Below are 22,610 nucleotides of genomic sequence, written 5' to 3'. Positions count from 1 at the left end.
ACAGGGATGAGGAGGTGAAAGTGGGCGAAGAAGAAAGAGAGAAGTGAAGAGATCAAATTTGCATTGCAACTTTGAAGTAGGTAGCAATAAAGCTAAGCTAAGAGGTCACACGCCACTTTTGTCAATAATGGAGTCTGAGTGTGAGTCAGTCGCTGTGTCCCATTCATACTACACACTTCAATGAAGACCTATATGCTATATGTCTTAGCATTTTTGTTTTGCAGTCAGTATAACATAATGACTGCATGTTGATTTTTTCAAATGCTACCAGGAAATGAAACTATGTGTGTGTCGTTGATGTCAATCAAACTGCGACTCTGGAATGTCACTACCAATTAAACTTCACAAATAGACATTAAAATGTTTTTCATGGATTTAATAGTTATTTTTCATTTTCTGCTGTGTTCACAAAGCTGTTTTACCACCATCTACAATTTGTTTTAATACTTTCCAGCTGTGAGCAGCTCCCCCATTTCCTTTGTGCAATGCATTGTGGGACAATAATGTCCATCAGCTGCACACTGCAAAAGTGCATAGCAGCTGCATACAACAAAAGTGTTGTATGCGTGCATGCTGAACTGTTGCACTTAAAACCTGCTAAGAAGTAGTATACGCTATGGAATAAGGATACAGCTGTGTTTTTTTTCTGCAGGAAATTAACAGAAGCTGAGTCATTCATCCAGTTAACAGAAGACAAATGTTAAAGGATAACTTTGGTATTTTAACCTGGACCCTATTTTCCCATGTATATGAGTCTAAGAGACTGATGTGAACAACAATTTTGGAAACTAGTCCAGTACTGAGCGAGAGGGCAACAGCCAGCAGCCACGCAACGGACTGCAATGTCAGCCTATAGGGCAAATGAACACTGTCAGTGTATCCTTATTAAAAGTGGTTATTTTTGCCACAGATGGGCTTGGATTTTTTTTAATTTTTTTTTTGGCTTAAGTGTCTCTTTACCTTTCACTTTTTCACTTGATCCGGTCTGTTTGTTACTGTCTTGTCAAGTGGAAGTCTGGTCCTGAAATTTCACAAGATGTCACTTGTTGCAGGAAGACAACAGTGGTAACATGAGTGAGATTTAGATAGTTCACAGAAAACGTAGTTTAGTGTTATCTAAAAGATTTACTTTAATAAGAATCTGAGCCTGTCTGTGGCAAAAATAACCACTTTTAATGGCGATACAGAGATGGCATTCCAGTGCCCCATTACTGACACTGCAGCCTGTTGCGTGGCTGCTGCCAACACAAGACCAAGTTCAAAAATTGTTGTTCACATCAGTCTCTTAAGCCCCGTTTCAACCAAACACCTTTGGTTTGGTACATTTGGAACAAAAAGTAACCCTTCAGACATGGTACCTAGACCCTAGCGTTCCCACTGCAAACAGTACTCTTAAATGTGGGTGGGGTTGTTGTCGCTCACTGCTCCGTCCAGCACTCACTGTATTTCCTCATTATCGGTGACACAGATGGAAGTCTGCACCTTGTTTATCGTCTACAGAACTGAGTTGTATGCCAACATTCAGCCCCGAACAGAGTGACCGTCCGCTACTGACCAATCAACAACATTCAGCCCCGAACAGAGTGACCGTCCGCTACTGACCAATCAACAAACTGCAGTGTTCACTGCTCCACCTTTTAGTACCAGATCTGTGTGCTAGGTACCCCAACAGAGGGGGGAGCAAACATGGGGACGGTGCGGAACGGTTTGATTGGTACCATCCACAACTGTTCACAGTGGAAACGGAAAAAAAGTGTACCAAACTGAACTGTACCGTTCTGCTCGGTGGAAATGGGGCTTTGGACACATATTTACTGGAAAAAAGGGTCCAGGTTGTAAAATGCTCAAGTTAACCTTTAATTACATTTGGATAGCTACTACAACTCTTCTGACGGCCCACAAGCCATCAAACTGCTCTCTATACTCATAAATCATCATTTTCAGATGAGTTCATCCCTCTACCTGACTGAACCGTTTCGCAACCCTTCAACAGTGATGTTTCCTTAAAGAGCCGGACGTACCAGAAACATCAGATCTTCTCAACACTGCAACTCTGAGCTCTGCAGACTCTGTCAGTAAGCAGTGTGTTTCCACCCACATCTTTCCTCTTTACCTGAGCAACTGGACATGTTGAAGTGAAACACAGACAGAAAATGGAGAAACTGCTACTGTGAGGGTCTACATACACCTCTTTCGCATATTTTTTTTATATTAAACTGCAGTGTACTGCATACTCTTAGATGAGGGAACCTATTGCACATTACAGTCAGAGCACAGTGTGAGACAAATAGCTGCTGCAGCAGGCAATGTAATTCAATTTGACAGGAGGAATGGTATCAACAGAGTCGCTCTTGACCTCTTCACACCAGCCTCAAATACTCATTTCCCCTCCACTAGCCTTTCCTTCCAACTCTGTCCCTACACACTCTCCAAATTCAATCCTCTCCTCTCCATTCCCAGTCTCATTTCCATCCCAGTTCTTCATTTCTTATTCTGTTTTCCTCCTCTCATCCTGCTGTCCTCCTGTCCATTGCTACCTCTCCCTTGTTTCTCCTGTTGGTGTATCGCTGTGTTAGCCTTTCCCTCTCCCCTCCCCTGCACAGAGTAAGTCACCAATTACCCGCGCTGTGCTTCTCCCTCTGTTGACAAACGCCGGTGTCAGGCCCGGCACAACGCAGGTGTGCCACAAACAAGTAGGTGGCACAGGGAGAGAGAGAGAGGGCACACAGGACGACACGGGGAACAGCTAACGCCAGTGCCTCCCACACATGCACACACAGTCACCGACTCTCTCGCAGAAAGACACAAGACATAAGGTACAAACACCTGTGAGTGCACGAGACACACAAACAGATGCATGCAAAAGAGACACAAACAGCCACAACATGCACATGTGCACATACACACATTCGCCGCGGCACAAGTCAGACACATGGCACAGGGCTGAGATAAGTCTATTGAGGGGAAGGATGTCCCCGATGTTCTGCAGATGCCCAACAACAGAGAGACGCATTAAGACACCCAGGAAGAGGGAGGCAAAGTCAGAGGGAAAGAGAGGTGCACGGCAGAGTGAGTGAGAGACAGATGGACAGAAAATAATATGTCAGCAAGGAAGAATAACTAAGATAGAGAGAAGGTAGAGAGACAGGGAGAAGTCAGGGAAAGAGAGGAGAAGAAGAACAGAGGAAAAGGCAGGAAACAGAGAGACAGCTGGCACTCTAGGGCATGGTGGATGGATAGTTCCTTGTTAGCATAGGCCTGACAGGCTGATGAGAGGGCTGCTGTCAGCCGGTGCTGGGGCCGGGCTGTGTGAGTTTGGGCGATAGGCAGGGCAGAGGCTGGGCTCGAGAGCTGGGGGGCCCTCGGCAGATGAAAGACGCGGAGGGTGGTGGGGCGATGGTGGTGGTGGGGGTCCTCCCAACTGACTAGTTAGAGGAAGGGCCGATGCAGCCCTATTATACGGCCCTATGACAAGGCTGCACGCTCGGCTGGCTCCCGCCCCTGCGCCACCGCCGACCGGCCTTTTAAAACAGTGGTACCATTCACCTCCGGTCACGAAACAGCAATAAGTCAACTGACGCATTGTTGTAAGATCATGATTTATTCCTTTGCTGTTGGCTGCTTGCGAGACGCGCCGGCCATGTACCGGCAGACTGACACACTGGGTTCACCGGGGGCTTTAACACAGGCAGCACCTAGAGCAGGCAGAATAAATGCAGCATATCTGTGTGTATGTATGTGTGTGTGTCTTTCTCTCTTTCTTTCCACTTTCTATTCCCTGTTTCTCTTTGCTTGGCTGAGAGGCTGGACAGGCGGAGGTGGTGAAAAGCAGCTGGATGGTACTAACGATGTTACTAACAATACCTTCTCTCATACATCCTCTGTCTGTGGCAAGCAGACTATAGAAATATTACCTGTCCATCCAGTGACTGCTAACACTCACTTTAACAAACATTTTTGACAAACTCTGACGTTAATTATATATTTTCCTTCCTTTAAGATATTTGATCACAAGACAGTGGTGTGGATAATGAGCCGGGCTCTTTGCAGATAAGTATGTATACACTTAGATAGCTGGCATCCAGAATCGTGGCAGCCATTCCCACTTGAACTAGGAGGTCATTCTACCCAACAGCAAAAAATAACGCATCACAGGAGCAGTAATAACATCAGGCCTGCGAGTAATCCCAGCGGAGATGTGAAAATACCTTTGTACTACAGTGCCTGACATATATCGCTACCAAACCAAAACACCTCTCCCTGAGGAAGATGGATGGATAGACAGATGAGTGGATGAAGGACTGCAGAGGATAAAAGGTTTGCGGAGGTAAAGGTCTGACGTGGAAGCTCTTAAAAAAAATCCTGTCGGCATAAATTTGCTAAAGAAAAAAAAAAAAAGGCCAAGATTAGTCTAAGAGCTGCAGAAAACTATAAATCACAGACAAATATCGCCTCCACCCCCTCTTCCTGCTAAAAAGAAAAACACCTTCACCCTTGAGTCTGATAATTTACATCGTGTAACCCTTGTGTCACAGCACAGTGTGCAGCCTAGACCCTGAGCGGAGTGCTGCTGGTCTGAGGAGCTGAGGGGAGACAGGTGATATTCTCTGAGGGCTGGGTAATTTTTTACAGCTCTTTCTGATTATAGCTCCTATGGGAGACCTTGGGTACCGTTCCCTCCAGCACCCATCACCACCCACGGGCCCCTCCGGCTGTTCAGTGTTCTGCAGCCTTGTAGATACCAAGGCAGGACCAGCTACACTACAGATAGGACTTGGATGACATCACTTCCCTCTCCCATCTCATCTGTCATAAACATTTGGCTCTGCCTCATCAGCCACTAGATAACATGGGGAGGGGGGGTTGGAATGAGGAACAGAGGGAGGAAGAGGGGGAGAAAGACCCAGAGAGCTCTCCTCCCTCATACAGATAGACAGACAAAAGGACTTTAACTTATGTGAGAGAGTTAAGACATGTAATAACGGATAATTTAAGGCTTTTTAGCCATTAATATGTTGCAGTTGTAAGACAAACAGTCAAATATAATCCAGCTTTAGTGCGGATTTCACAGCTTGTCAGAGCGCGGTGACAGTGCGGCTGTCTGACTGCAGGATGCCCGGGCAGAGAGGCGTTGGGGGGCGCAGACAGATCAGTTCAACTCTCTCTGTACAAGTAGCGTAGCCATGTCAGATAAATATCCTCATCGTACTAATTAGGGTTTGATATCCTGCTGGATTATTGATGAAGAGAATCATGTTTAATCTAGGAAACAGTCCCAACATTTGAGCTATATACTTTTTAAGAGGGCAAATCAGTATCTAAATTTGATATGAAGCCAAAAATAGCAACTGTGACTCTCTATGACTGTAGATTAGCATCATTTTATAATATTATGAAATCAAGGTTTTTGGATGCAAGTGAGATAGCTAACAAGAATCTCACATTATATAACATAACATGGTGACTAGGGCTGCGTATTGGCAAGAATCTGGTGATACGATACGAATCACGATACAGGAGCTTCAATTCAATATATTGCGATACTGTTAGCAACGCAATACATTGCAATTTTTTAATGATTATTTATGGTTGAATACAGAAACTGAAGCATTTAAGGACAACATTTAGGGCTGTGTCTTGACAAGAATCTGGTGATATATGTATCACAATAGAGTTACGATTCAATATACTGCGATATTGTTACACACCTCTATGACTGTTGTGGAGTGGAAGAGTCAAATGGCTGGAGATAGATTATGACTCTACTATACAGCAGTCAAAAAAAACACAAAATGTACCACTTCCACACATTTTTGCATGTAAACTACTAATTAAAATTTGAGTGTTTTTGGAAATTGATATCACAAAACATATTGCAATACTCAAGTGTATCAATATTTCCCTACACCCCCTAGTACTGAAACCAGGAAACTCATCCTTCGAGTGGTTGCGGTACTTGAACTATTTTCTGAAAATATTTTCCCCTTGTGCCTGACAGGGCAGAGCTGATAACTGACTGCAGCTGAGAGAATGACTTGGAAGGGATGGACTCACAGTGCTAAGCTTGCTTGAGGTAATGATGATGCGCCGTTCGTGCAGCATACTGGCGTAGAGCTGGAGCATGTTGTTGACGTCCACAGCCACAAAGTACTCTGTCAGGTTCCTCTGGAGATAGACAGGAACAGAAGGATGTGCAGGTACATACAGTAACAAACTGTCCTTGCTTACAGTAAAGTGTCAATGCTACAGACGGCGAGAGTGCCAGAGTGTGCCATAAAAAGAGACATACAGTACTGGCTGTAAAAGGACTTGGACTTCCATCTCTGCACATATTGCTGTGCAGTAAAAAAAATAAGTGGATGGGAAATCCATTTTTAAACCATCTGATACAGTCAACTTTAAAAAATAGATTATATATCAATCAGTGTTGCTTAAATGTGTCAAATTGATCACTGTTTTCATCTTACTGTAAAGACTTGTGATGTGTTCAATATTTGAGCTACAATTTGAATACAAAATCAACAAAAAAGAACATGTGTTCAGTTTGAATTCCTCTAATACCCATGGCAATCACTGAACTTCGACATTAAAAGTACAAGCACCACAGGAGATAAAACCGAAACAAGAGGATGATGCAATAATTTCAAAAGGTGACAAGTGTATCTGATTAAAAACGATTAGAGGCAGAGATGTTTCCAGAAGAGCAGGATCTCTCTTTATCTCCTTTTGTCTCTTTTCTGTTTCTTTTTCCATGAATACTTACGCTCTCAGGGATAGTTGGCAGTCCATTGATATCCGGGGCGATGAAGTAGGAGTGCTGCGAAAAACACAAACATGCAGGAGAAAGAAGAGGGAAGGTCACAAGTGAAGCATACCACTCACACAGAAGAGAATGAGGGGAAGAGTGGGGGGGGGAAAGGCCGTTCACTTTGTTCTATGATTTATGGCTCATCTTCAGCTCTGTCTATATGAATTGCTGAGCTGGTGTCTGAACTGTGGCAATGCTTTTATCAGGCCTACAGAACAGAGAAAGCTCAATAGCAGCTCAGCTCCCCATAGACACAGACTGGGGTGATGTCTCCGGTGGAAAACTGAGTCTTTATTTAAGCATTAAAAAGGCTCGCGGAGCACCAACACACAGACAAAAGTATACGCGCACATGTGCGCACGTGTGCATCCACACAGACACACACACAGGTTGTTTAGAGGATCACAGGGCTGCCTGTCTCACTTTGGGAGAGCAGGGCAGGTTCAGTGTTCAGATCAAAGGGGCCTGAGAGAGGTGGTGTTTGGAGACAGGTAGACAAAGCACCAACTGAAACACACTATTGTGTTTCTCTCACACACTCTCCTGGATCCTTAGTACACCTGCGTTTCTCTAGGCCTTCGCTCGACCATCTGTTGCAGGTCTTTGCTTAAATTAACTGTGGTGTTTACAGTAGATACTCGCACAGTATTTTAAGTAAAATATTAAAATTTATTTAGTCTTCTAAGACTTCACAGGGTTTAAACTTGCCACTACCGTTTACTTACAAATGCAAATCATCAAACCAATAATGTCAGGCTCAAACACAGTCAGTGTTTTCTCTAATAGTTGAGAATTTGTTTCGTGGCCCCTGTGGCAGGAAGAACGACATCCAGCTCCTGAGAGTTGGTTGTGAAACACTCTGAGTAGCTAACAATCTGCACTTTGAAAAGATGCAATAATAAATAGAAAAAAACAGATTAAACACAAGGCAACTTAACAGTGATGCACTACATAACAAACAGTGTGATTAAGAGTATGCAAACATAACAGGAGTCATTCAAAATCAGCGACCCCGTCACCAAGAAAGAAAGATGTCTCTAATTATAGAGACATGAGAACCCGAGAGAAGAAAGGAAGCCCGTCACATACAGTGTAAGTATGATAAGATTTTAAAAATCCACTACATTGAAAAAATATAATGTGCCAAGCAAGGTCAGGACAATTTGTTTTGATGTGATGATGAAGTCCTAACTATCTGACATCATTCTGTGCCATTTTGAACCCTAACCCATGACATTATTTAGCAAACTGATTCAACAATGTCCAAAAACGACAATGTTTCGGACGACACATGAAATGAAGGGTTGGAGGGTCCACCGCTAGAAAGTTATGAGTATTAAACACTTGATTTCCTGCATTCTGGTGAACTTTTATGCACCAATTTGTGCGTTTTCTGCATCAGGTTATGGTGTAAATGTCTTAAGTTTCGCCAAAACAAAACTCTTGTGCTACTTTCATGTTTTTATTGGGAGGACAAATGTTCTAAATATTAGGTATAATGTGCCCCTGTGTCCCCCACCCGCCCAAAATCTTAACCTATGTTGGTACTGTTATGGTGCCTGACACTAAAAGTAAATGTTATATGCATACAGCAGTGGAAAATTTCTGCCAACTGCAAAAAAACTGCTAAAAACCAGTAAAAAGAATGATGCTTATTATTTTCAACTGACAGTGTTTGAGCAAATAAAACATTAACAGACTGTATTGATGAAGTCAAAGCAATGGCTCCACATACGTCTGTGGTTAACACTGGAGCACTGAGTTTAATGTAAAACAAACTAAAATGTTTCACCCTGTAAGTGCACGCGTATTAAGTGTGAAAAATGTGAAATCAATTATCATGAGCAAACAATCGTCATATTCCCAGAGGACGGTTATTGTTGTAGTCGAGCAGAGCTAAGAGGAGATCAACATACAGCACGCACAAACACTAAACTGGAACCAGCGCCCAAGGCTTTGCCTTTTGATTTTTCTCTTTTTATGGGCAAAAGATAAGCTATCTGAGCATAAGCAACTCCTCTGCCCTCTTCTTTAAGGCAACTGGATTTTTTGTAGATGTTTGAATTACTGCAGCCATACTTCTATGGATATTTTGCACAGCTACATTACACCTTAAAAAGAACATACAGAAAAACATAATTTTCAACATGGAAGTTAAAGCAGTCTTTAAGTAGGAAAACATGCGGTTACGGATTTGAGTGTCCCTACCACTGTTTCCTGTTTCCAGCAGCAGCCAGCTATATGCACAAGATAATTATATAAGTTAATTGAAATATGTTTTGTTTTTTTTGTCAGATGAAAGATTTTAAACAGAGGCCAACCAGTTGTTTTATTTGCGGCGTGCTTTTTGACAGAAAGCAGGAAACAAACAAAAATGCCAGGTTTTTCTGTCCTGGAAGAACGTGCAAATGTCCTAATAGAAGTTACTGTATCTTGGATCGTAACAAGTGTGAACTCCCATGCACTGCACCACATTTTTTCCAGGGAAACACTAACGGTTAGTTTGTGGTTATGCTGTAGGTGAGAAGCAGAAATAGGCTAGTTAGCATCAAAGCTAATAACTGCTGCTACTACACAAACATCCAAACTGGTGGAAAAAAAATGGCAACTAGTGTTAACGGTTAACTGTCGACTTTATAAAACACAAATACACTTAATAGCTATTATGTAAAAATACTTGCGAGAGTAGATCTAGGTAAATTTGTAAATTTAAATGATTTAAACTTTAATGAAGGCAAACTTCTCACAACAAATTTCACTTTCATCTTAGCCTTCATGCTGGATCTCTTTCCTGACTAAAGTTTTTTAATTAGATCAGTTTAAAAGGATTTTTCCAGTGGCACCTGTAGGGCTGCCTAGTTTCTGTAAAATCATTAAAGGAAGACAGCAGATAATAAAATGAATAAATGTTCCTATCGTACCTTGTTAATTAACTCACCTGGGTAACTCTCATTCTTACACTGGTATGCGACGAGGGTACAGATGAGCTGCCTTTTTTTATGCTAAATGCTACATGCCAGACAAGTGGAGTTCAACATTTTTGCTCCTTTGTCATCTTTGAAAACAATACTGTATGTTAGAAAGGAAGCGTATGTTATAGTCAACTGAGAAGAAGACGAATACGAGAAGAACTGAAGCAAAATAAAAGGTTAGTGTGAATAAACAAACTATAATCAAAGATCAGGGACTTGAGGTAACACATCTGAGGCACAGAGCAACCCCCCATAACTATACATACAGTTAACAGTGTACTGCATATTTCTTTTCCTGTGCTCTGTGCGCTAAATAATGTTTCCCTGTTGGTCTACAAATTCATGGCATTGTGATAATCACAACCCATGCTCCCCAACTCAACCCAGGCTTTCATTGGCTGTTTGCTTGCTTATCTGCTTTTTTCTTATTCTTTCGAAGACATGTTTATATAAAAACATTGAAAGTGGGTTAACTGGAGAGGCATCAAGGAGATTTTTTGAGCACAATTGCCTTTGCTTTAAACATAAAGAGGGAGAAAAAAAACTTTTGATATTCAGAGAGAGAATATAGCAGTGTGGAATGGCATTAATCATTTACAAAGTTTGATTGTTTTCCAGAGGAGAAGAAACATACACCAAGGCCCAGGATAGTTTGTTTTTGTTATATTTAAAAAGATAGCGCAGCTTATTTGGCCAAATTGGAAAGCCGTGGCTCCCATGCGATTAGTACAGCAGCGGTTTCATATTTCACAGCAGCCTCCTTCCCTCCTCCCGCTTCTGCCGTTCACTCATTCCCCTCCACTCACCGGCTCCTTGCTTCGCCGATCTCTCAGTACTTGCCCAGTGGCAATATACAACTGCTCATTCTTGCACAATGAGAGAGGGAGATAGAGAACAAAACAGGGTTCACACATGAAAGGGGACAATGATCCTTCTTCTTGGCTGCCATGATAAAACAAAAAACACTCTTTTAGGGAATAATTCTGCTTCATCAATTAAATATCAAACTGGTGGCTTCTCCAGAAAAGACATGGAGCGATCACCTCTGTTCTCCGGGGCTTCTTTTCCAATGAAGCTCTGAGATGCAGATGAAAAGATTCTGTTCACATATATACAGCTGATGGAAAAAAAAAAAAAACTGACACAAAGAAAAAATAAATCACAAGGAATCTTAATTGCCCTTGTTAACCTTCATGAAGATATATTGATTACTTCATATTAGTCTTGTTATGTTGTAAATTCATCTGTGTAATTAGATGCGTATCCTTCTGAGACCTATGCCGCAGAAAAGACCCAGAGTTGCTTTTTTAATTGGTCCAAAAAAAGGAGCGGAGGTCCTCAAGGACAAAGGCTAACACCGAAACTCTTTTGATGCCTTAACGGTGTGGAGTCGAGGCAACTCAAAAATAAAAATATTAGCGAACAAAACACTATGAGTTTAGCAGTCCCACTGAAAATCATTACACTCTACTTATATAGGCCAGGCTTATGGGAGCGAAAACTGTTTAAGAGTGAGTGTTTTATGTAGGAGCTGGAAACACACAAGGAGAGATTGTGTCAGAGTTAACACAAACACAGGCGGACTTTGAGGGACCTGGGCTCGTTAAGCCATTTCAGTTTTTGATAAGCAGGAGACATGACGAGTTGTGAGAGGACCCTTCAAGTTTAAACACGTCCAGCTCGGGCTTATCGCACAAAAACCTGTTAGCGCCACTTCTTGTTTCTAAACAGAGTGTCAGTCCCGGGCCCTCTGTGTCTCTCTGTTCCTACCTAGTGTATCTTAACCTCCTCCTACTCTCTACTCTCTGTCTGCTCCGTCATTCCCTCATTTATTTCGTCCATTTCAACCTCTATGCTTTGTTGATCTCTCCCTGTTTCTGCCCTATTTTCTGTCTGTCTGTTGTCATGCCATCTTTGTCTCCCCCTCTCCTCTTTGTGTCTACTTCATTTTATTTCTCATTATTCCTTCCCTTAGTCTCTTCTAAATTGTGTCTTTAGTGTCTCCTGCTCTACTTTTATCTTCTTCAGCCAACTGTTTTTACTCTTCATTTCTGCAGCCTCCTTCCTTCCTGATGCAACACACAGCTACAGTAACCTACCTGTCCCCCGCTCCCTCTTTCTACCTCTACTCTCAGCTGTCTTGCCTCTGATAAGGGGGAATAAGAGATCTATACCTACCACACTCAGGTTGACTGGCGTGAAGGGCTTTGGCACAGGCAGATCATAGAGAGAATTCAGCATGTCATTCAAGTCATTTTCCTGGGGGAGAGAAACAAACAACAAAAGACAGAAAAACATAGGACACATGAATTTTATTTACTTGTTTTGTTGATGTCACGAGTTATGTGTCAATCTTAACAACAGTGCTGGGACAGGCGCTGCTGCAGACCAGAGGGCAATCCTGCAGCGAGGCCTGAAGGGCTCCAAAACTTCCGACTGACATATGTTTAACGAGCAATGGTGAGGTTAAAAGACGGCTGAGTGCAGGGACTGCAGACGCTTATTATCCGGCGGGGTTGATTTACGGCCGAGAGCGGGCTGTCAGTAATTAAAGCAGGGGTCCCCGCTCCAAAGACAGGGGCTTTAAGAAGCCGTCAGAGAGAGCTAGCTTGACCACAGAACAGGCCCCGAGATTATTCTTCCAGCATTTATGAGCTCCACGACAAGACTGCTATTTACACTCTCGGGCCTCTGGCTGGAGAACCGGTAGGGACAACAGTTTGCAACTTGTACTTAAACTAAACTAACTACTGTGAACACAGAGCTTGCGCATTGTTGTTTGTTTTAGATTCTTTTTTCTATCCGCCCTCTCTGAGAACTTTGTTTTGGTTTTTGGCTTCGAACCGTTGCTCGTTTGGAGGAAGTGTGCACGTGCGTGAGTGTATATGCATGTGCGAGCCAGAAGGAAATAGAAACTCGAGAGGAATGGGCGGCAATATACAGTAAGAGAAGGAGAAGGTTGGGAGGGAGGGAGGGAGGGAGGGTGGGGGTGTTAGGGTGTGTGCAATCGAACAGCCTCCTGTCATGAGAGGCTCAATGCTCACACGCATGGTCAGCAACACGGCCTGGGGAAACACTTCATTTACCCCTCGCCTTAAACCCTCATCGCTCTTCTGTCTTCCCTCGTCTGTCAACATCTCCCTCTCGCCTGGAACGGACAGCGGGGTAAATAGAAACCAAATCATGCACACTAACACTTCAGTCACCCAGGATTTCCAGCAATCTTTCTGTCTGTCTCTTCCTCACACACAAACTGGGCTATTCTACTTATCTGTCTCTCTCTGTATTAGACTATCTACCTCTCAATTACATAAATGTATGTGTTTATGTTGAATGTTCATGTGATATGTTTGCGACTGTCTACTTTGGCAAGCCTCTCTGCCCTGATCATTGCTCTCTAAAGGGTCTTGGAAGGAGCAGCGACTACATGACAATTGAAAGCGGTCCCAAAGCTCCCTGCATCTCTCCCTTGCTCTGCCTCTCTCCCTCTTCTTCTCTCTTCAGTCTAAACATGGGAACATCACCTACACCCTCTGCGCTAGACGCTGCACATCTCCCCAGTTTGTTGCATATTTTACATTTCCCCTCCCTTTGCTAGTACAATGCAGTGAATAGTCAGGGGAAAAGACTTTTGTGAAGTGCGAGCATTCGTGTGTATGTTTGTGTGTGTTTGTGTGCGAGTGTGTGCGTGTGGTTTCGTTTTTTTTTCTTAACGATTTGTTTTCCAGTAAATCATCAGGAATAACTTCCAGTGTCAGATCAGCGTTTGGTCTGTGAAATGTCAACATTGTTGCTGCTAACAACAGGAGCCAAGTCGAGCCCAAGACGGCGAACAAAACTTGCACACAAAAGACGACATGCAGAAGAAGAGCAGGATGGGAGAAAATATCTTACCACAGTACAGTTTCAAAAACACTAAACTGTGTGCTTGTTTCTCAGTCAAATCAAACCGACATGTCTTATTTTTCATGTACTCACACTGCACCTTATATACATACAATTATAAATACATCCAGGAGGGATGATTACCTGTTGTTTTGTCAGGTAGTCTGCCAGAGTATTTAGCAACTTGTAGTAGATTTCGAACCATGGTAGGTAGCTGCAAGAGACAGAGAGACAAATGCATTAATGGCAAAGCTTTAATTTATTTTATCACCTGCTACGATAAATAAACAGGATGTGCTTCAGTATGTTTCTATCACAGGGTCCACTCTATTTAAAAGAACAACAAATGCAGAGAGATTTAGTCTCCTGAAAACATTTATTAGTATATTGCAACTCCATGCCCATCACAATGTCTATAAATAATTCCACCATCTGCTGGAAAGTAAAAATGTAAACAGCATTGAGTTTGTTGTGTGTAGCCTTGCTGTGTTACTGTGTGTATGTACCGGCTATTGTCAGTGACCTATTGCTTAAAGATCAAATGCATGCAGGACATTGATAATGGATTGTGTTCCCAGATACTCCAAAGCACTGAGTTGTTGTTACATTGAAAAAAAGGTAAATGCTATCTAGTCCTTATTATGACATTCCTCGTACCCAGGGCCCTCCGCATGCTAAGGATTCCTGTCATGTCTGCCCTTTAAGCCAATAAGGGAGGGTTGATGGAAAAAAAACAAAACAATGATTTGAAAGATAGATTCTTTAACAAAAAAAAAACACCATAGCTTTCATGTGACGCAGTGGGATGCTATGGTTTACAAGCATGCTGCTCACAGATGCACAGGCTTAACAAAAATGCAGCCCAAGATGCCTCCTGCACTCCCCCAACCCCCCTCCTCCACCTCCTCCTTCTGCCCCTCTCTGTGCTTCTTCTTCGTATGCCCTTCGCATTTAAAATAAATCTTTGCCTTATGCAATTAATGTAAAATAAATAAATTCATTAACACGCTCAAAATAATTTATACTGCGGTGTTTGTGTTAAAGCTAATCACTGAGTACACCCACCATAAGCTAAAAGCATCTGCAGCATGGCTTTCTTTACAAAGTTGACATATTCTTGGCCAAGTCGACTTGCTTTCCGGGTGGAAGATGGCCAACATTTTCTTTTGGCGTTTAAAAGCTGCGAGGGCCCAGTTCATTTAATGTTATGCAATCAAATAATAAAAACATGGTGTCCTATCAATGTATTGAATTTTTATTTAGTTTGGGGTTTTTTAACATGCAGTTTTGAACACTGCATGAATAATGATTCCAGATAAGGACTTCTTAGCATTATGATGAAATAAACAGAATTTCCCATTAATGCTTCATTAACTCGCCTGGATGCAGGGGTTGAAAAATAAATGGGTGGCCAAATGATCAATCAAAATTGGATTTGCTCACCAAATTCAGCAAGTTTTTCTCAATGTCAATAACAGAAAGCAGTATTAAATACAAGTTTTATTTCACTCAAATTAAAAATCTGACAAAGAACTTAAATCTGCAGTTTCTTAGTTATATAATAATACATTCATAAGAGTGAAGGTTTGATTGTGTTTGAGTTCATAACACAGTGAAGTCCTGCTCAGACAGTTGGCTGGAGACTGAGGAGTTTCAAGGGCATGGGTCACTGGCTGCTCTGTAGACTGGAATTAACAGACAACAAGAAAAACAATAAAGTGAACCTAATGCAAATTTTCATATCGCTAAATCCGCAAGAGGCCAATGACAGGCCGGGTTCCCGGAGGAGTGCAGCCAAGCGCACCAATCAGAGAGGCTGAGTGACCATTAGCCTGAAACAATCAGCCTCTTAGCATGCCAATATTTTGACGTCTGTGTGAAGATTTACCGCAATCAGGTCACATTCTCGGGCGAGCCTAAATCAAACACGCGTATGTTAATTCACATGCTGACCGGATATCAACCTGAAGACCTATTTCTGCCACGTCAAACAACATAAAGCGCAAATATCTGCATATGGGGTCAGTTTACATTTAGCATTTACACAAAAAGTTCAGCCTGATATAATGACTAGGGGAGAACAAAGCCTGTGCGTTATCTGCCTCCAGTATGTGTGTATAAAAAGCCAGGCTTCTGGACATTAATCCTTCATTTTTCACAGTTGAAGGGGATGTAAATAGGACTCTCGCTGTCAGTGCAGCCGTCAGGCCTCACAGATCTCACAGTCATTACACTCCTACACCAAGGTGCTGTAAATCCTTTGTTTTAGAGGCAAACACATGATCGCTGGCAAAGGCAGCCAACCACAAATTATCAATATTCCACTAACAACTTCCTACAGTAAGTTTCCATGCTTTATACAAATGAAATAGGATGAATATAACTTAAAGATGTATTGTTTTGTTTTACTTATCCCCCCCGCCCCTGCTCTGCTCTCTCTGTTGATGCAAAGTTAAAGTTTGGAAAGCTTAGAGAGATACTCCTACTCGTCACAGTTCATTGCTCAGATCTGTTTGTGCTTCGCAAATCCTCCGATAGAGAGAGAGAGGCATCCATCACAGGAGTGCTCAGTGTGTGGGGGCCCCGCAATCTCTCCTGCCATTTTAAACACATGTCTTCTCAAAGTGCCATGTCCTCAAAGAATGAACCAGTTAATCTGCGGTCCACTCACAGCCTGTCGTGCTCTCCATCCACGGCTCAGGCTACCTAACAGCATGGAAATATCTGACAGAAGACAGGGACATGGAGGTGCCTTTGGAACCTACAATTATGCTATTATGGAAAGGAGCGCACACATAAACAAATGTAGCAGAAATCAGCCTTTCAAAATAAGTCTCCTAATTCTCCTACATTTCATCTATACATCTCAGCAGTTAAGGTGTTTGATTAACCCTTTATATTGTAACACTTATATCAGCTCCTTTTGTTGTCATAAAGTACCTGTTGGGTGCTAAACACGACACTTATTCCTGCTCCTTAGATGAGTCTTAAATCTCCTTTAATGCACAGGCACCTGTAATCGTAAGTCATCTTACACTTTGTAGACGGCTGAGTGGAAGATTTCATTACACCTTTACTTTCTCAGGTTAAGGGTTAAGTACAGGGAAGGAAGTGCCCTCCGGCGATCCGCTAAGTGACCACAAACTGGAGCAACGCAGTCCCTTAAATGTATCTTTAAGCTTCAGTCATTAAATTCACATTTTTCTTCTCCGAATTACTCAGATGTTGACCCGAAAATCCGCCAAATGTGAGAGACAAAGAAAGACAGAAGACGGGGGAATAACAGCATAAAATAGAAAAAGTTATAATTATCTTTTTTATGTTGTTTCTTTTGCTTGTCGAGACTTTGCCTGGAGGGAGCGTGGCCCTTTCGGCCACGGCTTTAGCAGGGAGACTACAAAGGGCTGTCCACATAAAACTGTCCTACTCATTAAGGCACTTCCTCCTGTAAGCAGAGGTGACAATTTTACGGTCCCAGCACTTCAACAATCACGGAGACGCAAACTGTTTTAATTACTTTTATTCTATTTTCATGGCAAATTATAGAAAATTAACTAGTGGGCCTGGGCCTTCCTGCTTTAAATTTTACCCAGACACATTTTAACTGATAATTCTTAAAGATAAACAACTTAAATTATCTGTATTTTTTTTCTGCTTTTCTTTGGTTTATCTTTTTTTTCTTAACACAAGCAGTTTGCTGTCATTTCCTTAATACGGTCTTGCATAACTAATATGGTAGAATGAAAAACAGTTTAAAGAATAATCAACAAAGAAAATAAACGTTTGACCAAGGACCTTGAACGGAGGAACTTAATTTACACATATCTCACATTTCTTCAATAAGATATCTAAAATGTGTTTTAAATGCTTCAGAATATTTTCACATATCTTCCTAAGAAAATGAAAAAGATCAGGACAAAAAAAAAAGAACACACAAAGCACACAAACAATTTCAAATTAACAACAACAGAAAAAACTTTCTATACGTTGTCTTATTAAAAATGAAGCAAGCCATGCAAACTACTCAAAATGCATAATGAATTTTATACATCATATGTCAAATGAATTAGCATGTCTAACTCAGCGAGAGGGACAGGGGAACCTCTGCTAATTGGCAGTGAAGCTTCATGCATAATTATGGGCCAAGCGTCTTTGCTGTCGCACTGTGGCAGTAGCCGAATAACGAGGAGAAAAGAGAGAGAGAGACAGAGAGAGAGGGAGAGAAAGAGAGAGAGGGGAAGAGAGAGAGCGAGAAAAGAAAAACAAAGGCCATGGAAGCTGGCCGGGAAGGGTGGGTGGTGTGGGGAGGAGGGACACTGTTCTTCACAGCAGCTCATCAGGGCAGCGACAAACCCACGACTGTCCATCAACAGCCACACACACCCAGCACACACACACACACACACACACACACACACACACACACACACACACACACACACACACACGTACAGAGGCGAAAGCAGCACTTACAGGAGTGCTGCTTTGCGCTAACAGAGAAAAAGAAAAAGGCTTTGTGCTCCATTTCCAGTTTGTTGTTTGGTAAACTGCTTAATACATTCATTAAAAATGGATTTATTTCGTACATTTTCCTCAGTTATTCTAAAGTGCATAAGCCTGTCCACTGAGATTACCGCTGGAGTGCTCCTTCTTTGTAATGCTAAGGTAATTACATCTGAAAAACATTGTGTCAACATGCAATTACATGGGAATTAAATGATAATAGCCTTTGTTGGAGAGTAATTATGCGAAGAAAATGCAATTTCCCCGGGTTTGGTATCCTCATTTATGTGCGCTGTGATAAGATAAATCCACCTATGAAATATCAAAAACTGCTAAACTTTTGGATAATTATAGGCACATCACTAACATATTTGTGTGGGCAGATGAGAATATAAATTTGTTATTCTGGCATAGTGCAGCTCAGTGTGAAGTGTGAGAATGAATGGAAATGCTGTCTAAAAAATCTGTGTTCACTTCTAAGATCTGGTAAATTAATTTTTTTTTCATCACACTTGAGAAATAAATGCAGACATGAAAAAAAGGTTCTGAGAATGATGCATAGATCGTTTAAAAAAGGGTGAAACAGACCAAATCTTCGGTTATTTGAAGGAGTAAATAAAGACACTGGTGTTTGAACGAGTCTTCCTCCACACATCTCTTGATTCAGAAAGTAAAATGCAAAAGGCTGACTTTTATACGTTTGGATTTGTGAAGTGTAGCATAACTTTAAGCACATCCAGTTGTGTCTCTTTCGACGTTTGTTTAATTTATGGAAGTTGGATACGTTTATTCTTTTTAAAATCACAAAGTGTACGATGCCCAGTGTTTAAGACTGCAGTAGGAGTCAGCCCAGTATGACAACATGATTTTGAACCCAGAATAGAAAGGAAATATATGTACCTTGGAGTAATAATTCAGCAAAACGGCAAAGCAAGATTTACTGAGCTGGTGAATGTGTGTGCGCATGTGTGTGTGTGTTACCTGAGCAGACATATGCAGACCCGGCAGCCTTGAGTGAGTCGGCAGAAACCAAACCTCTGTTTGCTGTCGATGTCCGTCAGCACAAAGGTGAAATTCTGCCCCACCTGATTCTGGGAAACCCTGGGGCCAGACACAAGGGACACACACACACACTCACAAATGGCCAAAATCACATAACTTAATCAACTGACTATAATACAGTGCAGTAAATCTTTAAAATCATATATATTTGAAATACAATATAACAAAGCATAATTTGGTCTGGCTGGATCAGAGACAGATCTCACCATGAGCTAAACCTCCAGTCAAGGTCCAAATCTGATGTCACATATTTCCAGTATGGCTGCTTGAAAAACTGTAAAAAGCTTTTTCGAATCCCAAGGCAAATTTCAGAGACGCTCTGTTCGTTTGTACGCCACTAGATGGCAGCAGCTCAGCTTCAGTAAAAGACTGCACACACACGTACCCCTCTTCCACCCTCCCCTGTCTCTCTCTCTCTCTTTACAATGGGAATTTTAACATGTCATTTTCCATCCTCAAAATAAAGAGGCCGGTACTTTTCAGAGAGCTGCCGGCCTGATCGGACCTATATTATGTAGAGGAAAACAAACATCCTTGGAGTCTTTCATACACATGCACTTATAAACATGCCACCGTGCATGACACGTCAAGTGGGCAGGCCGCTGATGACCTCATCGGCATCATCCTTTAATGGAGCTTGTTGTTATTATTATCATAATTATTATCATGTGTCGTCATCGTCACACCATTTGCATTTTGAGGGATGTTTTGCCAACAGCTGTGTTGTTTTCAGGTAGAGTGTGTGACGGAAAATGTCTGATTCGTTAGGGTTACTTGCAATAACACCAACAAATACACTCATCATTACACCTTGACTGTTAAACCCATCATGTGTCTGCAGGAATGATGGCGATTTCAATGGAACACAACTGCGTGATGCACAAAACACACATCATCTCATTTCCTTTTTCAAATGTATATGTGTCTCCGTAGGTGGGAGGAGAGCTAGGCGTATACAATTTGTGTGTGCGTGAATGAGGTGAAAGTGAGCTGCAGCGCTAAAAAACAGGGAAGCAGAGAGGGAGAGGAATCGTACCTTTCCACGTCAAAGGGAAAGCAGAACTTTGGTATCGTCTGAAGGACCTCCTGAGAAACCAGAACAGAGAGAGAGANAGGGAAAGCAGAACTTTGGTATCGTCTGAAGGACCTCCTGAGAAACCAGAACAGAGAGAGCACACACACACACACACACACACACACACACACACACCTTTTTAGAGAAACACACATCACAGGGAAAACAAATAATAACTGCGTATTTCAATGGCAAAATCTCCTGGGCTTCCACTAAGTGGGTGCTATCAACTGGCTGAACAAAATGAGGATTAATGTTAAACGCTGCTGATAGCAATCTGACAAAGTGTTCACATCCCAAACACTGCAACCTAAATGCACTTAATCCAAATGAATGGGCAATATAAACCACTTCATTTGGCAGAACGGAGTGGAAAGGTTCCCCGTTTTTTCCGAGGATGGGGAGGGATCCTCGATCCACAGCTTGAATAATTAGCAGTTAATAAGTTCATCGATTATCGGGTGCCAAAAGGAGATGAAAAGATGAAGGAAGAGAGAGAAAGAAAGACAGAGAGAGAAGGGGAGAGAGGGGACACAACACCAAGGCGATGGTGGCAGATTGTCGTGACAATGGGCTAAGCAGCTCTGAGGGGTTAAGAGGTAGGAGGGGGGGGCTGGGGGGGTACAAGCCTTCAGGGCTTTACCTCCCAACACCTCCCTTGTGGGTTGGGGGAGTGTGGGGAGGGAGGGTGAGGGTCTGCATGCTCTTGAAGCGAGGTGGGAGGGGAGAGGAGAGGGGGGGGCACCTTTCCACCAGCAGCATATGGATTTAGACAGGGAGCAGGAACAGAGCGGAGCACCATATGGGTGAGCCACTCCAGACCAGCCACACAGCCACCGAGTACCCGGGTCCCCGCTCTGTCTGTCGCTCTGTCTGCCCGTCTCTCTGGCTGCTAACCTGGCCCAGAGCAGGCGCCAGGCACCAGGTCCTTTTTGCCGTCTGTCTTTCTGCTACCTCTCCCTCTCAGTTCTGGCCAGGCTCTGCCAACCCCACAGACTAATCCTTGGGACTGGGTGGCTGTCTGCTACGCTCTGGCCTCTCTCGCTGTCTCCCTCTTTCTCTTGGTTTGCCTGCCAAGCTCGGCCACTGAGCCCAAGGTCTGTCTCTTCTTTCTGATTGGAGATGTCCAAGCTGAGAGTAATGCAGCTGCTCCACTATCTCTCTGTCTGCATCCCCCCTGAGAGTGATTCGGACGACAGGTTGGGTGTCTTCTGCTGCTGCTGCCTACTGTTGCTAAGACCTCGCCGTGGGGAGCAGTCACTGATTCCCCCCCCCACCGCCCCTCCTTATCAAAACTTAAAGCTGCCACCCCAGCACAACACGACCATTGCCACAGACAAGCAAGCAACAGCAACAATGAGCTATGACAGGAGGGGGGGGTGAGGGTATGTGAGGGTGCGTGTGTGTCATGTGTATTTGAGTGTGTGATGTACGTGAGTGCCTGCCTGCTTTAAGGACTTTGTGCATTCAATGTGAGAGGGTGGTTAAGCATGTACATTTGTACGTGTGTGTCTGTGTGGGTGGGTGGCTGAGTTTGACTCGGCTATATGTTTGTGTATGTGCCCACATATGGAGCGTGCGGGAAGGGCGGGGAGGCGGGGTAGGGTGGGAAGTGGTTGTTTTTACTTATCAGGATCTGTGATAAAATTGAGAACTCAACAAAGACGGAGGGCTCGGTGGCAGAGAAGGTCTCCGTCTCTGCTGTGGGAGTGTGTGTGTGTGTACATGTGTGTGACTGTCTCTTGGCGTGTGCGGCTGTAAAACTGTCACACACATCAGAGCTGCCATCGCTGTATGCGTTTGCTACTATTATTAACCACTATGTACGCACACCAATATGTTCCAGAGAGCCCTCCCTGGCGCACTGCATATGGCACACAAACCCAAACAGACACACATGCGCGCGCGCGCACACACACACACACACACACACACACACACACACACACACACACACACACACACACACACACACACACACACACACACAGGCACTCGCTTTCCCTGCAAATAAAAACATTTGACTTGCCAGATTTGAGAGTTGTCACAGCCCCGCCCACATCAGTTGTCTGTGTTTGAGTGACAGTGTAGGGGCTGCAGAGACTCTGATCTCATACAGGACCAGTGGGAAGTGATGTGTTTGTATGTGTGTATAATGTGACAGCAGGCGTGCTCTCTCTATATATACATTCTTAGCACCATATATACATATCAGCAAGATCTACCTTCTTCTTTAGCTACCAATTTATAGCAGCATATCCCAGGGCTGCAACTCAATAATCCAGTAATCTGCTGATAATTTTCA

General features: G+C 42.9%; 1 protein-coding gene across 2 annotated transcripts in view; it reads right to left on the bottom strand.

Moving 5' to 3' along the window:
* The window catches only part of dennd1b (DENN/MADD domain containing 1B), a 116,512-nt gene that overhangs the window by 50,019 nt on the left and 43,883 nt on the right, over nucleotides 1–22,610 (bottom strand). Inside the window, exons 4-10 of one of the 2 annotated variants that reach the window (XM_050054253.1) lie at nucleotides 20,267–20,316; nucleotides 19,150–19,269; nucleotides 13,810–13,879; nucleotides 11,959–12,039; nucleotides 10,587–10,646; nucleotides 6,764–6,817; nucleotides 6,055–6,165 (exon numbers count right to left, since the gene is read on the bottom strand). In XM_050054253.1, coding sequence (XP_049910210.1) covers nucleotides 6,055–6,165; nucleotides 6,764–6,817; nucleotides 10,587–10,646; nucleotides 11,959–12,039; nucleotides 13,810–13,879; nucleotides 19,150–19,269; nucleotides 20,267–20,316 — 546 coding nt within the window. The remainder of the gene's footprint in view (nucleotides 1–6,054; nucleotides 6,166–6,763; nucleotides 6,818–10,586; nucleotides 10,647–11,958; nucleotides 12,040–13,809; nucleotides 13,880–19,149; nucleotides 19,270–20,266; nucleotides 20,317–22,610) is intronic. The other variant, XM_050054254.1, reaches the window with a different exon arrangement.

Source organism: Epinephelus moara, chromosome 10, assembly GCF_006386435.1.
Source record: "Epinephelus moara isolate mb chromosome 10, YSFRI_EMoa_1.0, whole genome shotgun sequence".
NCBI lineage: Eukaryota > Metazoa > Chordata > Actinopteri > Perciformes > Serranidae > Epinephelus > Epinephelus moara.
The sequence above is the reverse complement of the archived record's forward strand: the minus strand, read 5'-3'. Positions and strand labels throughout refer to the sequence as shown.